At 43.3% G+C, this 12,724-nt stretch overlaps 1 protein-coding gene across 1 annotated transcript; it reads left to right on the forward strand.

Moving 5' to 3' along the window:
• Positions 1–6,188: 6,188 nt before the first annotated feature.
• LOC106405980 (protease 2-like) lies at positions 6,189–10,250 on the forward strand. The gene is made up of 11 exons (XM_013846548.3): positions 6,189–6,535; positions 6,971–7,254; positions 7,356–7,550; positions 7,743–8,089; positions 8,313–8,604; positions 8,746–8,904; positions 8,979–9,344; positions 9,435–9,500; positions 9,591–9,639; positions 9,797–9,920; positions 10,044–10,250. Exons 1-11 carry the CDS (start codon positions 6,214–6,216, stop codon positions 10,144–10,146), a joined length of 2,307 nt encoding a protein of 768 aa, XP_013702002.1. The 5' UTR covers positions 6,189–6,213; the 3' UTR covers positions 10,147–10,250.
• Positions 10,251–12,724: the final 2,474 nt, after the last annotated feature.

A 12,724-nucleotide genomic window follows, 5' to 3' on the forward strand; every position in this document is an offset into this window, starting at 1 on the left:
ATAGAAAAAGAATTGAGGACCTACAGCTCAAGTTAGAAGGTGCTCAGGTCGTCCCTGGTATGGAGGCTGACGCCCCTTCCGAACTGGAATCGGCGTGGGCGGAGGTGGCCGAGCTGAAGCGCCAAATTTTCATGAAAGACAGAGAGATCTCCCGCCTTCAGAAAGCTTGGAGTCGCGATTTTGTCCTGGAATGCGTCCGGATCCAAAAGGCAATGACCGAGAAATGCAATTGCCGTTTTCAGACTATACGAGACTGGAACGTTTGTCAAAAGGCTAACGACGATAAACTTCTCCTTCACGCTCAGGCTCTAGAGATGAGGAAGTGCTTGGAGAAGATACGAGGGAAAAGAGGGGTGTGTGTTCCTCCGGAGATCGTTGACATATTCTCAAAAAGGGAAGCCACCTTTGAGAAAGTCCGAGGAACTGAAGGTTGGAGACATCCCCGACACGGATCTGTCATTGTCCCCGCTGATCCTAGCTTCTCAATTCATGAACCCTCTTAACGTCGGGGTCCAGTTTGCGCCTTGCGGGCTCGTCGTCTTCTACGCCTTTCACTTCTGCAAGCTTGCGAGATCCGACCGACGGGGGAGCATCTCCGGGTGGAGGGTCAAGAATCGCGATGCCTGGGGAACAAGGAACTGCCTGCACAACGCGCCCTGATGAAGTCGAGGGCAAGATCAGACAATCCGGGGACGGCGACGCGCCGGACCCAGCAGGAAGAAATGTGACGAATACTCGTGAGGACGAGTGAGCGTAGGATGGCTCTTTTACATTGTTCTATTTTCCTGTTGTAACTCTTTTTTTATTCTCCCTTTCTTTTGTTCTCGTAGTTTTATCTCAGACATGCTCGTTCTTATGAATAAAGTGGTTTTCTTTCTTCTCATTGCCCCCCCCTCTGAATCCGTATATTTCTTATGTTTCCTCAGTATCGTTCTCATCGACCGTTAGCCCCATTAAGTACTAGGTCGATTGATGATATGAGATTGGGTGTTGCTGGTCGCACCAGACTCAGGGGTCTAATGGCCGAGGTTTTAGCACGACAATGGTTTCCGACTCGCCCGAAAGTAGTCCCGAGAGGTTTGAGGCTGGCCAGGCCATACCCTAGGACAATTCGAGGGTCGGGATCGTCGTTCCGCTAGGGGTTAGGGTACGTTGCTAGGACGTGGGATCCTCGATCTAGCGGAGAAGAACCCTTGACTATGTTTGATCGGGACATAGGGGGGACGAAATAGTATCAGTACATGTATCGCTGGGGCATTTTTTCCGGGAATGTAGATATCCGATTTATCGAAGGAGTGTCTGGCAATAGAGCCTCATGGTTTACTTCTTCAAATGAATTTTTTATTTGGGTTGCAACTATGCCCGGTGAAAGGCTGCCTACGTACCCTGGGAAAGGATCAAGTCGCTCGTAGTTCGATTCGCCCGAGTAGAAGTGACCCGAGGGTGCATCTATTGAGGGTTTTTTTTGGGTGGGAGAGGAGGTTACTTATGTGTAGAACCGCCGAAGGCTCATCGCGTTCCAGGCTCGCGGGATTTCCTCGCCCGACGAGGCTTCAAGTCTGTAGACTCCTGGTTTGATCACCGTAGTGATCTTGTAGGGTCCTTCCCAGTTAGTTCAAGGCTTGCCCGCTTTCCATTCTTTCGTGTTTTTGAAAACCTTGCCCACGACGAGGTCCCCGAGTTCGAGCGGTCGAGCTCTGACCTTTTTGTTGTAGCATCCCTAGATTTGGTTCTGGTAATTCTGAATTCTTAACAGGTCCTGAGCGCGCTGTTCTTCTATATCGTCAAGGGCGTCGAGCAACATATCACGGTTAAGCGGGATGTCACGCGGCATCCGGCCACATTGAATTCCGCCGGAGCCATTGCTTCGACACCGTAGACGAGGGAGAAGGGGGTTGCCTTAGTTGCTCGGGAGGGGGTTGTTCGATGAGACCAGAGAAAACCATCCAATTCGTCGGCCCATCATCCCTTCTTTGATCGGCACTTTTTTTTTATTCCGTCGATTAGGATCTTATTCGTCGATTCGGCATATCCTTTGCTTTGAGGGTACCGCGGGCTTGCTGTCGTGAGCCTGATATTCCAACGATCGCAGAATGCGCCGAAGTTTTTAGAGATGAACTGGGAACCGTTATCGGTGATGATCTCGTATGGTAACCCGTGTCGGCATATGATGTTTTTCCAGACGAAGCCCTGAACCTCCTTGTCGGTTACTTGGACGAATGCCTCCGCTTCGACCCACTTAGTAAAATAGTCGATCATGACCAACACAAATCATCGCTGCTTTGAGTTGGGCATTGGGCCGATGATATCAATTCCCCGGCGCATGAATGGGTAAGGGGCTACCGAGGTTCGCAACATTTCAGTTGGGCAATGAATGTTAGGTGATTGAAGCTGGCATTTGTCATATTTCTTGGCGTAGGATTTGCAGTCGGCATCCATGGTTGGCCAATAAAACACGATCTTCCTGATTTTGAGGACGAGAGCTCGGCCCCTCGAGTGGTTGCCTGCTGCGCATTCGTGGGTTTCGGCCATTACTCGCCTGGTTTCGTCGCCGTGGATGCATTTGAGGAGGACTTTGTTCGCCGTCCATCGGTATAATCCGTCGTTCGTTACGATATAGTGGGTGCTGCGAGTCTTGAGTCGCCGAGCGTCCCATTTATCGGGGGAAAATTGTGCTAGTAGAGACGTAACTGATGAGCGGGTCTCTGCAATCGTCTTGGGGTTGCGGGGTGACTGGTTCCAAAGAGTCGATCTCCATACTTAAGCCAAAGACCGGAGTGACTAGAAGGGTGTCATCGCTTTTTATATTGATGCTCGGCTTTGCTATCTTATGTATGGGGATGGTCCGCTGTACCTGATCGCGGAGTTGGCTACCGAAGGCCGCGAGAGCGTCAGCGCAAACGTTCTCCCCCCGAGGGACTTTTATGAATTCAAAAAATTCAAAGCTCTTAGCGAGGTCTTGGACGACTCTTAAGTATGTGTCCATTCGCTCGTTGCGAGCGTCGTAGTCACCGCTAAATTGGCTGGTGACGAGTTGGGAATCACAGTAGGCGCTAAGCCGTTTAACTTTGACGGCTTGCGCAAGTCGGAGCCCTGCAATGAGAGATTCGTATTCAGCCTCGTTGTTTGAAGCTTTGAATACGAACCTGAGAGACTGTCGGATGAGTTTGCTTGTTGGTGATTGGAGCTGGACGCCTGACCCGAACCTTTGTTGGTAGAGGAGCCGTCGACATGGAGGATCCATTTCTGATCTGGCGGGATGAGATCCGGTTCGAGCTCAGGTGCTAACTCGATGAGAAAATCCGCGAGGACCTGGGACTTGGCGTCCGTTCGGTTCTTGTACGTGATGTCATGTTTGCTGAGTTCGAAAGCCCACTTGGCCAATCTCCCGGATTGATTGCAGTTTTGCATTACTGTTCGGAGAGGTTGATTTGATAAAAATTCAATTGAATGAGAGTGGAAATATGGCCGAAGCTTCCGAGCCGAAGTGATTATGGCGAGGGCCATTTTCTCGAGTGCTAGGCATCGTGTCTCGGGGTCGGTCATCCGTTTACTCATATAGAAGATGGGTTTCTTCTCGCTCATGTCCTCTTCAATGAGGACGCTCCTGACTGCTGTTGATGAGACTGCGATGTATAGATACAGTATGTCTAGTATGTCTCCTTCGTCGGGTATTGACAGGACGGGAGGGGTCGCCAGGTACTGCTTCAAGTGTGTGAATGCTTCTTCACATTTCTTGTCCCAAAGGAAACGCTTGTTACCTCGAAGCAGTTCGTAGAAAGGGAGGTATTTTTCCGTTGATCAGGAGATGAAACGGTTCAATGCAGCAATGCGGCCGGTTAGGCATTGGACTTCCCTCGTGTTCTTCGGACTAGGAAGGTCGAGGATTGTTGTAGTTTGCTTCGGGTTGGCCTCGATCCTTCATTGTGTCACGATATAGCCGAGAAACTTGCCCGACATAACGCCAAAAGTGCATTTCGCGGGGTTGAGTTTCATGCCGTATTCGTTTAGGGTTGCAAAGCATTGTCGTAAGTGATCAAGGTGGTCGTCGACGCGAAGGGATTTGACGAGCATATTGTCGATGTACACCTCCATAGTGACCTCGAGTTGGGTCGCGAACATCTTGTTCACGAGGTGTTGATAGGTGGCTCCCACGTTCTTAAGGCCGAAAGGCATAAACTTATAGCAGTAAGTTCCTCGGTCTATAATGAAACCAGTTTTCTTGCGGTCGTTGGGATGCATCGCAATTTGGTTATAGCCCGAAAAGGCGTCCATGAATGTTAAGAGCTCGTTGCCAGCCGTTGACTCCACCAGTCGATCGATGTGGGGGAGAGGGAGGCTGTCCTTCGAGCAAGCTTTATTAAGGTCGGTGAAATCGACGCAGATGTGCCATTTACCATTCTTCTTCATGACCACCGGATTAGCGAGCCATTCTGGGTATCGTACCTCAATGATCGACCCAACTCTGAGCAATCGGTCGACTTCTTTGTTGACGGCTTTCGATCGTTCGGGTCCCAACTTACGGCGTTTATGTCGGATCGGTTCGAAGGTCGGATCGACATTGAGTTCATGTGTGACGATTTTTGGGTCTATCCCCTTCATGTCGTCTGTTTTCCATGCAAAGGCGAATACGTTCTTTTTCAATAAGGTGATGATCTTATCCCTCATGTGGTCGGAAAGATAGGCGCAGACTCGGAGCACTTTGCTCAGGTCTGCTTCGTCGATGGTTACCTCGGTAGTTTCTTCTTGCGGCAGGGCCGAACTTTTGGATGGGTGTAGAAATTGAGTTTATCCGGATTGATGGCCAATTGGTCTTGTAGGCTGCCGCGACCGTCCATTCCCGGGAATTTTACGCACTGGTGGTAGGCTGAGGCGATGTCGCCCATAGATGTGATCCAAGGTATGCCGAGGATCGCGTTATACGGGACTGTAGCGTCGATAACAGAAAATTCGGTGGCTAAGGTGACGCCGAGCGCGGCGGTTTGGAGGCGGACGGTGCCAATGGCTACCTTGGTACTAGCGTTGAAAGCCATTAGGACGTGGAGAAGTGGGTGCACATTGATTGTGTCGACTCCCATTCGGTCTAAGGTGCTGCGTGGGATGAGATTGACCGAGCTTTCGGTGTCAATTACGACCTTGGATACGTCGCAGTGGCCAATCCCAACCTCTACGACCAGAGGATCGTTGTGTGGTAGGTGGATGCCGACTTTGTCGTTGGCGGAGAACGAGATCTCCGCATTTGGATGAGCGAGACTAGCGGAAGAGTGGGTTGGGCCGGCTCCGCACGGCGAGAGATTGCTTCGAATTACGTGTACGCAATTTGCCTCTGTTGATGTCACGTTTTCGAGGACTGGTCCTGACCCTTCGCCGGAAGTCGATTCGTCGAGTTATGATGATCTTTTAGTTAACGCTACTTTGTTCTGCCCCACGATGGGCGCCAACTGTTCGTACCGAGTTCGGTCTAAACGAATAAATAACGACGGAACTCGTCGGTGGATCAGTTCAAAAGCGTTTTATTAATAGATCGAAAAGAGAGTGGTTACAAATAAGGAAAGTGATCGGAAAACAAGTCGGAGCTTGGGGAGCTTTGGCCGGGAAAGGTACAAGCAGGTAAGAAGAAAGAGTAAAAACCCTAATTCTAGCCGTCGAGTATGCGTGTGTGTTCTTGGATCTCCTTTCATGATGCCTCTCCTTCTCTTTAAATAGTCGGAGCTCGTGTTCACTCTTGGTCGCTTTACCCTGATGGGCTTTTAGTCGGCAGGCCGGCAGTCGGGTTGGGGAACTTCGAATTGGGCCGAGCAGCCGATTTCTCAGGTTGATGGACCGAACCTCTTTATTTCTCGGGTCTTGTTGGTGAGCATAACTCGGTCCCTACACATATTGTTCTGATGAAGTTAGTAGCACTTTGTCAATTCTAGTGGTTTTGATGCATTATGTACCTTTTGGTTTATCTTTGTTTTTGTATGTATTATCATTCGGTTTGGTCTGGCTTGGTTTGGGTTATGTGGTGAGAAAATTTCATGAAGCCAACATTCTCAAATTCAGTAATAAATTAACAGCATTGTTTCCGATTCGTATTGGTGTCGCTCAACACAATGAACCAAAATGTGATGAATAAGAATTGTAGAATTTAGGGTAAACCGGAAATAACCGACCATCTAATAACAAACTCCTCGGATATTGCGCTCACTAGATAAAACACCAAACCTGTAAATGATGATAGTAAGACGAGGACTCGTTGCTGCCCACTTTCTCGCACCTCGTCTTCGTCCTCTCACTCCTCTTCGTCCTCGCCGCCGATCTAATCCACGGCTGTGTTCTTCTTACTCATCTCCATCACTGCGGATAACGGCATCGGGAGACATGGCGGAAACGAGATCCCCTCCTGCGGCGAAGAAAGTGGAGCACGTGATGCGGATGTTCGGTGACGTTAGGGTTGACAATTACTACTGGCTCCGCGACGATTCTCGTTGCAATCCCGATATGCTTTCTTACCTCCGTGAAGAAAACGACTACACAGGTTCCGTCATGTCTGGTGAGTTAGTTAGCTTGTTAGGGATTAGGGTTTTTCGGGTTTTTGGTTTAGGGATAATAATAATAGTTCGGATCTGGGTAGATGTTAAAATCCATTTTGGATCCAAACTCACTCGAGGTTTGATTAATAATATTTGGATATTTTTTAAATATTATATTAAAGAATTTGAGTTAGTTATTAGGTTTCAAATGCTATTTTCAGGTACTAATTCATATGTTCAGGTTCTATTTACCGGGTTAGGTTCTGGATAATACCCATAATCCGAAATACCATCTACATAATCCATAGCCCGAAATATTATATTATAAGATTCATTGGGTATTTTTTTCGGTTAGAGTTTTGTTTAGATTCTGGGTTCAGTTACAAATGCTCAGGCCTAATACATTGAGTGTGCAGAGCTGTGAGATAATTAGATGGGAGCTTAATTTTTTTCAGGGACTAAGGAATTTGAGGATAAGCTGTTTGCTGAAATAAGAGGGAGGATCAAGGAAGATGATATATCTGCACCTCTACGCAAGGGTCCTTACTACTATTACAAGAAGAATCTTCAAGGAAAGGAATATGTTCAGCACTGTAGGCGTTTTATCGCTGACAACAAAGCTGAGCCTTCTGTGTATGATACTATGCCAACTGGTCCAGATGCTCCTCCCGAGCATATCATTTTGGATGAGAATATCAAGGCTCAAGAGTATGACTACTACAGTATTGGTGCCTTCAAGGTTAGACGACTATGGGAAACTTTGCTGGAAATAGATTTTGATTTCAAAAACTGTGTATTTTTGTTAACAATGGTGTTTCGTTCTTTTAATGCTGTCTTCAGGCTAGTCCAGATCATAAATTGGTGGCCTATGCAGAGGACACAAAAGGCGATGAGATATATACAGTGAACGTTATCGATTCTGAGGACCTGAAACCATTAGGACAACCACTTAAAGGACTGACTTGCTATCTTGAATGGGCTGGTAATGATGCTTTGGTCTACATTACTATGGACGAAATCCTGCGACCTGATAAGGTTTATTTCTTAACGTTTTTTATTTAGATTTGCTATATTAAGTATTGTTATTACATTAAACACTGTTTCTTTGAAATTTCTGACATTATTTCACTTCAGAGATGCAATGTTTTTTAGTTTTTTTACTGAGTTCGGCAGTCACTCTTTGTGGCTTTCATGTTAGTCATTTTTTTTTTACATTCTTTATGACAGGTTTGGTTACATAAGTTGGGGACAGAGCAATCCAGTGATGTATGCCTCTACCACGAGAAAGATGATATGTTTTCTCTTGATCTCCACGCCTCTGAGAGCCATAAGTATATATTTGTTGCATCCGAAAGCAAAACTACAAGATTTGTCTTCTCGCTTGATGTGTCCAAGCCCCAGGAAGGACTCCAGGTGCTGACACCTCGTGTAGATGGCATTGATTCATCTGCCAGTCATCGAGGGAACCACTTTTTCATCCAGAGAAGGAGCACTGAGTTTTACAACTCAGAACTGGTGGCCTGTTCAGTTGATGACACATCTAAGACAACAGTTCTGATTCCACATAGAGAAAGGTAAAACACTTTGTTATAATCTGTTTGCCATTGTCAGTGTCCCTATCCATATTCAAGAAGAAGTCCAACTAGTTTTTAGTGTCATTTATGTTCTTTGGCTTAGACCGTGCATGGTTTTTTTTTTCAATTGCTGCTTGCAATTATGATGCATTATTCACTTAAAATTAAAGATCACCTTTTATCATATAGCTAATAATTATTCTGTAATTTTTTATATGGACAGTGTAAAGATTCAGGAAATTCAGCTCTTTCGAGATCATCTTGCAGTATTCGAGCGTGAACAGGGACTGCAGAAGATAACAGTTCATAGGCTTCCCGCTGAGGGAGAGCCTCTGAACAAACTCCAAGCTGGTCGTAGTGTTAGCTTTGTTGATCCGGTCTATTCAATTGACTCGACAGAATCTGAATTTGCGTCCAGTGTTTTAAGGTTCCGCTACAGCTCGATGAAGACACCTCCTTCTGTGTATGACTATGACATGGATAGTGGCACTTCTGTTATCAAGAAGATTGACACAGTAAGTAAACATCTTACTTAGTCTTTCCGACTCCTGTATGTGGATCAGTTTCGTATGCTCTCTGCTCATATGGTTGTGGATATTGATTTGATTAATAGTGGAGTCATGTTTACATGACAATTAATAACTGTATTTTTACAGGTATTGGGAGGTTTTGATGCGTCGAATTATGTTACAGAAAGGAAATGGGTCACTGCAGCTGACGGAACTCAAATTCCAATGTCTATTGTTTATAACAAAAACCTTGCAAAGCTCGATGGGTCTGATCCGTGTCTGCTGTATGGATATGGTTCATATGAGGTACTTTTACCTGGAGCTTTTATGGTCCTCTTACTTTTGTGTTCTAAGCTATAAATTACTCTCTATCGTTACAGATCTCTGTAGATCCATATTTCAAGGCATCAAGGTTATCCTTGTTAGATCGTGGTTTTATCTACGTAATTGCCCATGTTCGTGGGGGCGGTGAAATGGGGAGGCAGTGGTACGAGAACGGGAAGCTGTTGAAAAAGAAGAACACATTCACTGATTTTATAGCTTGTGCTGAGTCTTTAATAGAACTTAAGTATTGCTCAAAGGAAAAACTGTGTGTCGAAGGAAGGAGTGCTGGTGGCTTGCTGATGGGTGCTGTTCTGAACATGAGGCCTGACTTGTTCAAAGTGGTTATCGCTGGAGTTCCTTTTGTAGACGTTTTGACAACAATGCTGGACCCAACTATTCCGCTTACTACATCAGAATGGGAGGTTCGTCTGATACTTGTTCAGCGCCTTGAAACATTGAATGACATACTTTCTTACTTGCATGTGTTATTTGTTGTTTTCTATCATTTGAAGGAGTGGGGTGACCCCAGAAAGGAAGAGTTCTACTTCTACATGAAGTCATATTCCCCTGTTGACAATGTGAGTATATCGCCTCTTTTTCGTATTAATGTGCAATAACATGACATGGAAGGTCTCTGCGATGATGCATCTATTCCAATATAACAACAGGTCACGGCGCAGAATTATCCAAATGTTCTTGTTACTGCTGGGTTAAATGGTAAGCATTCATTTGTCTAGATACAATATGGAATCAAAATTGCTTCTGATTTCGCAAAGTACGTTTTCCCTGATCGATGTTGCCCTGATTCTCTTATTGGAAAACTTGGCAAATGCCTTTTTACTTATCTATGTTTGTAACTGTGTCTGTCCAACAGATCCAAGGGTCATGTACTCTGAACCTGCCAAGTTTGTGGCGAAACTGAGAGAAATGAAGACTGACAACAACTTGCTTTTGTTCAAATGTGAGCTTGGCGCTGGACATTTCTCCAAATCTGGGAGGTATGAACGTAGTCTCAACATTACAAACACATCCGTTTGTACTGGACTCGAGTTGTGTTCAAACTAAGGTTGGTTGGTTGGTTTTTGCTATGTGATTGACCCATTCTTGATGCTATAATGCAGATTCGAGAAGCTTCAGGAAGATGCGTTTACGTTTGCGTTCATGATGAATGTTCTGGACATGATTCCAGCTTGTGTGAGTGATCAGAAAAAAAAAAACCTCTAAGAGAGTTTAGATTTATTTTATGCGCTATTTTCTTTAAGCTCAGATTCTTGTACCCATTTTTATGCGTTCGCTAATAAAAGAGCTAAAGACTTAACAAGGCAGTATAAAAAAAGGCTTAACAATGGTCTGAAAATGCTTCTTAACGATGGTCGTGAGCGAGATCATAGAGATCTAAAAACTAAACACTAATCTCTGTGGCGAGCTATTGCGAGCCGACAAAACAAAAAAAAAAATCTCTGGCGAGCTATTGCATGTATATGAAGTTTTCATGACAATTTCTACAACTTTTTTTTTGTATCAGAATATACGATGCTTACGAAATTCTATACATAAATTGACAACAAAAGACTATTTCTATCCTAACAATTATTAACATCAAATTCTAGTCAAAAGTTCAAACTGCTAACTTTTTTTGTAGTGTATTATGAAAAATATATTTATATTTCCAAGTAATGAAAAAGTAATAGTGATAGACTAAAATTAACTATACCACCCACTATATATTACAACATCTTCTTCTTTGTCTCTTTCAATCTGTATAACTTATCAATTTAAAATGGAGAACGAGGAGAGCAAAGAAAAAAATGATTTACCAGTTGACAGAGTTTGTTTTCGTGTCAATCGTGATTTTGATTTGAATAAATTGTTCTTTTACGATGGAGAGCTTCACCCTGACAAAGCAATTGAAGAAACCTTACTTGAAATGTTGAAGATTTATCTTCTGCATTCTTTTTAAGATCAAATAATGTCTTTTTGTATTGCAAGTTATTTTATCATAATAAAGATGTGAAATATAGTTTCACGTTTCTATTTTTCTTATTTTCTTTGTTCCATTCAATTTTTTTAAAATTGTTTAGATCACATGACCTTAAGATCTATTTGATCATATAGACACAATATAATACTCAATAATATTAAAATAAAAATTACTTCAAGATAGTAAACTCATAAAAACAAAACAAAATGAGAAATAAGAAATCTGAAAAATAAATAAGTTCTAACGATGAGTTCAACAATCTTAAAACTAAAATTATGAAGATGCTAATGTAGCCATTACGCTTTGAACCAAGGAGACATCACAACTTATTTGAAGAGGAAGACGATTCTCTCTATCAAGTGTAGCTTTCTTCATGTGCGGAATTTTATATTTGTTGTCTCCTCCAGTTTTCATGATCTCTTTCATGCACGATTGAAGGGTCAAAAAAATATAATTAACCTTTTCAGCAGCGTATTCTTCGAATGATTCTTCCACGACCTGAACAAGATCTGCTACGGTTCTGGGACATGTCTCGTGCTGTAATGACTGGATTGCACTGAAATATCTGAGATCTAAAATGTTTAGATCCGGTGAATTTGCTGGTTGACACATCAAACGTATATCAAACCCATTTTTGCAGGCAGCATCTTTAAACTCTTTATCACCACACTGGACATGTGTCCTTGCGTTGTCTTGTTGGATGAAAATAGTCTTCCCCCGATCTTCAACTGGCCATCTTTCATGAATTACTGGAATGACCTTTTCAATCAAACATGCTCTTATGTCTTCTCGTTTCACAGAAGTTGATGCTTTTAGCTCTAGGGTTCCAGGGTCTCGGTTTTTGCTTCGCCTCTTAGCTGGTTGCATGGTAACAAAAGGAAACACTCCTATTTTGCCAGAAAATGTCTCATTTCCTTACTCGTCAAATCTCGGTCGAGCCATCGCCGCCAAGAACATCACCTTCTCAATGTAGTTCTTACTTTGACATGTACGATGCGGTACCTCTTCATCAGGAACTAAATAATACTTCTCCATTTTTCGTCAATATGTACAATGTTGTACATATTGACGAATTTTGGTTCATGAATCAAAGAGTCTTTTTCTAGCATGGAGAAACAAAACTTCAACCTATCTCTTATATTCCCATCCTTTAAACTTGGTTTGATAGCATTAGTGTGACGACGAAGCGTACCTTCCTTGATGCAACGTTGAAGTAGCAATACCCAAACTCTTTGAGAGCGATCGAAGTGATGTTCTCTTGTGAAATGGAACACTCTTAACTTGATTCAAGTTGAGAGGAATTTTCTTGCGACCACAATTTCCTGATTTTTTGTGGCAAACGTTAACTACTTCACCATTTGAAGTTTCTTTTGCTTGTTGCCAAATCCGTTGCACGGTTCAGATAGATACCAGAAACAATTCAGACACTTCTCGAGTAGTATTTTTTTTCAGATTCCCATCATGGCTTCTCTCCAACAAAGCATTATAGATTGCCCATCTTTCTGTGTTCGAGAGATTTTTCTTCTTGCCACTTGGAATCTCTATGTCATTATATATCTCTGCATATTGACAATTAAAATAATTTATTAAAACTGAAAATCTGAAATATACCAACAACACATATACACATAAGTTTATTCGTGGAAATTTTATTAGAAACAAACCATAATTCAAAATTTGATTGTATACAGCTTTTATTTAAAAAAGCAAACATAATCTATTTTAGAAAACGCATCTATATTACAGAAACAAACAAAACCAGCAACTTTTGTTGACTTGTATACTTGTAATTGTCGTAAACATGACTATACGTAATTTTTA

Source organism: Brassica napus, chromosome C6 (genome assembly GCF_020379485.1).
Source record: "Brassica napus cultivar Da-Ae chromosome C6, Da-Ae, whole genome shotgun sequence".
Lineage (NCBI taxonomy): Eukaryota > Viridiplantae > Streptophyta > Magnoliopsida > Brassicales > Brassicaceae > Brassica > Brassica napus.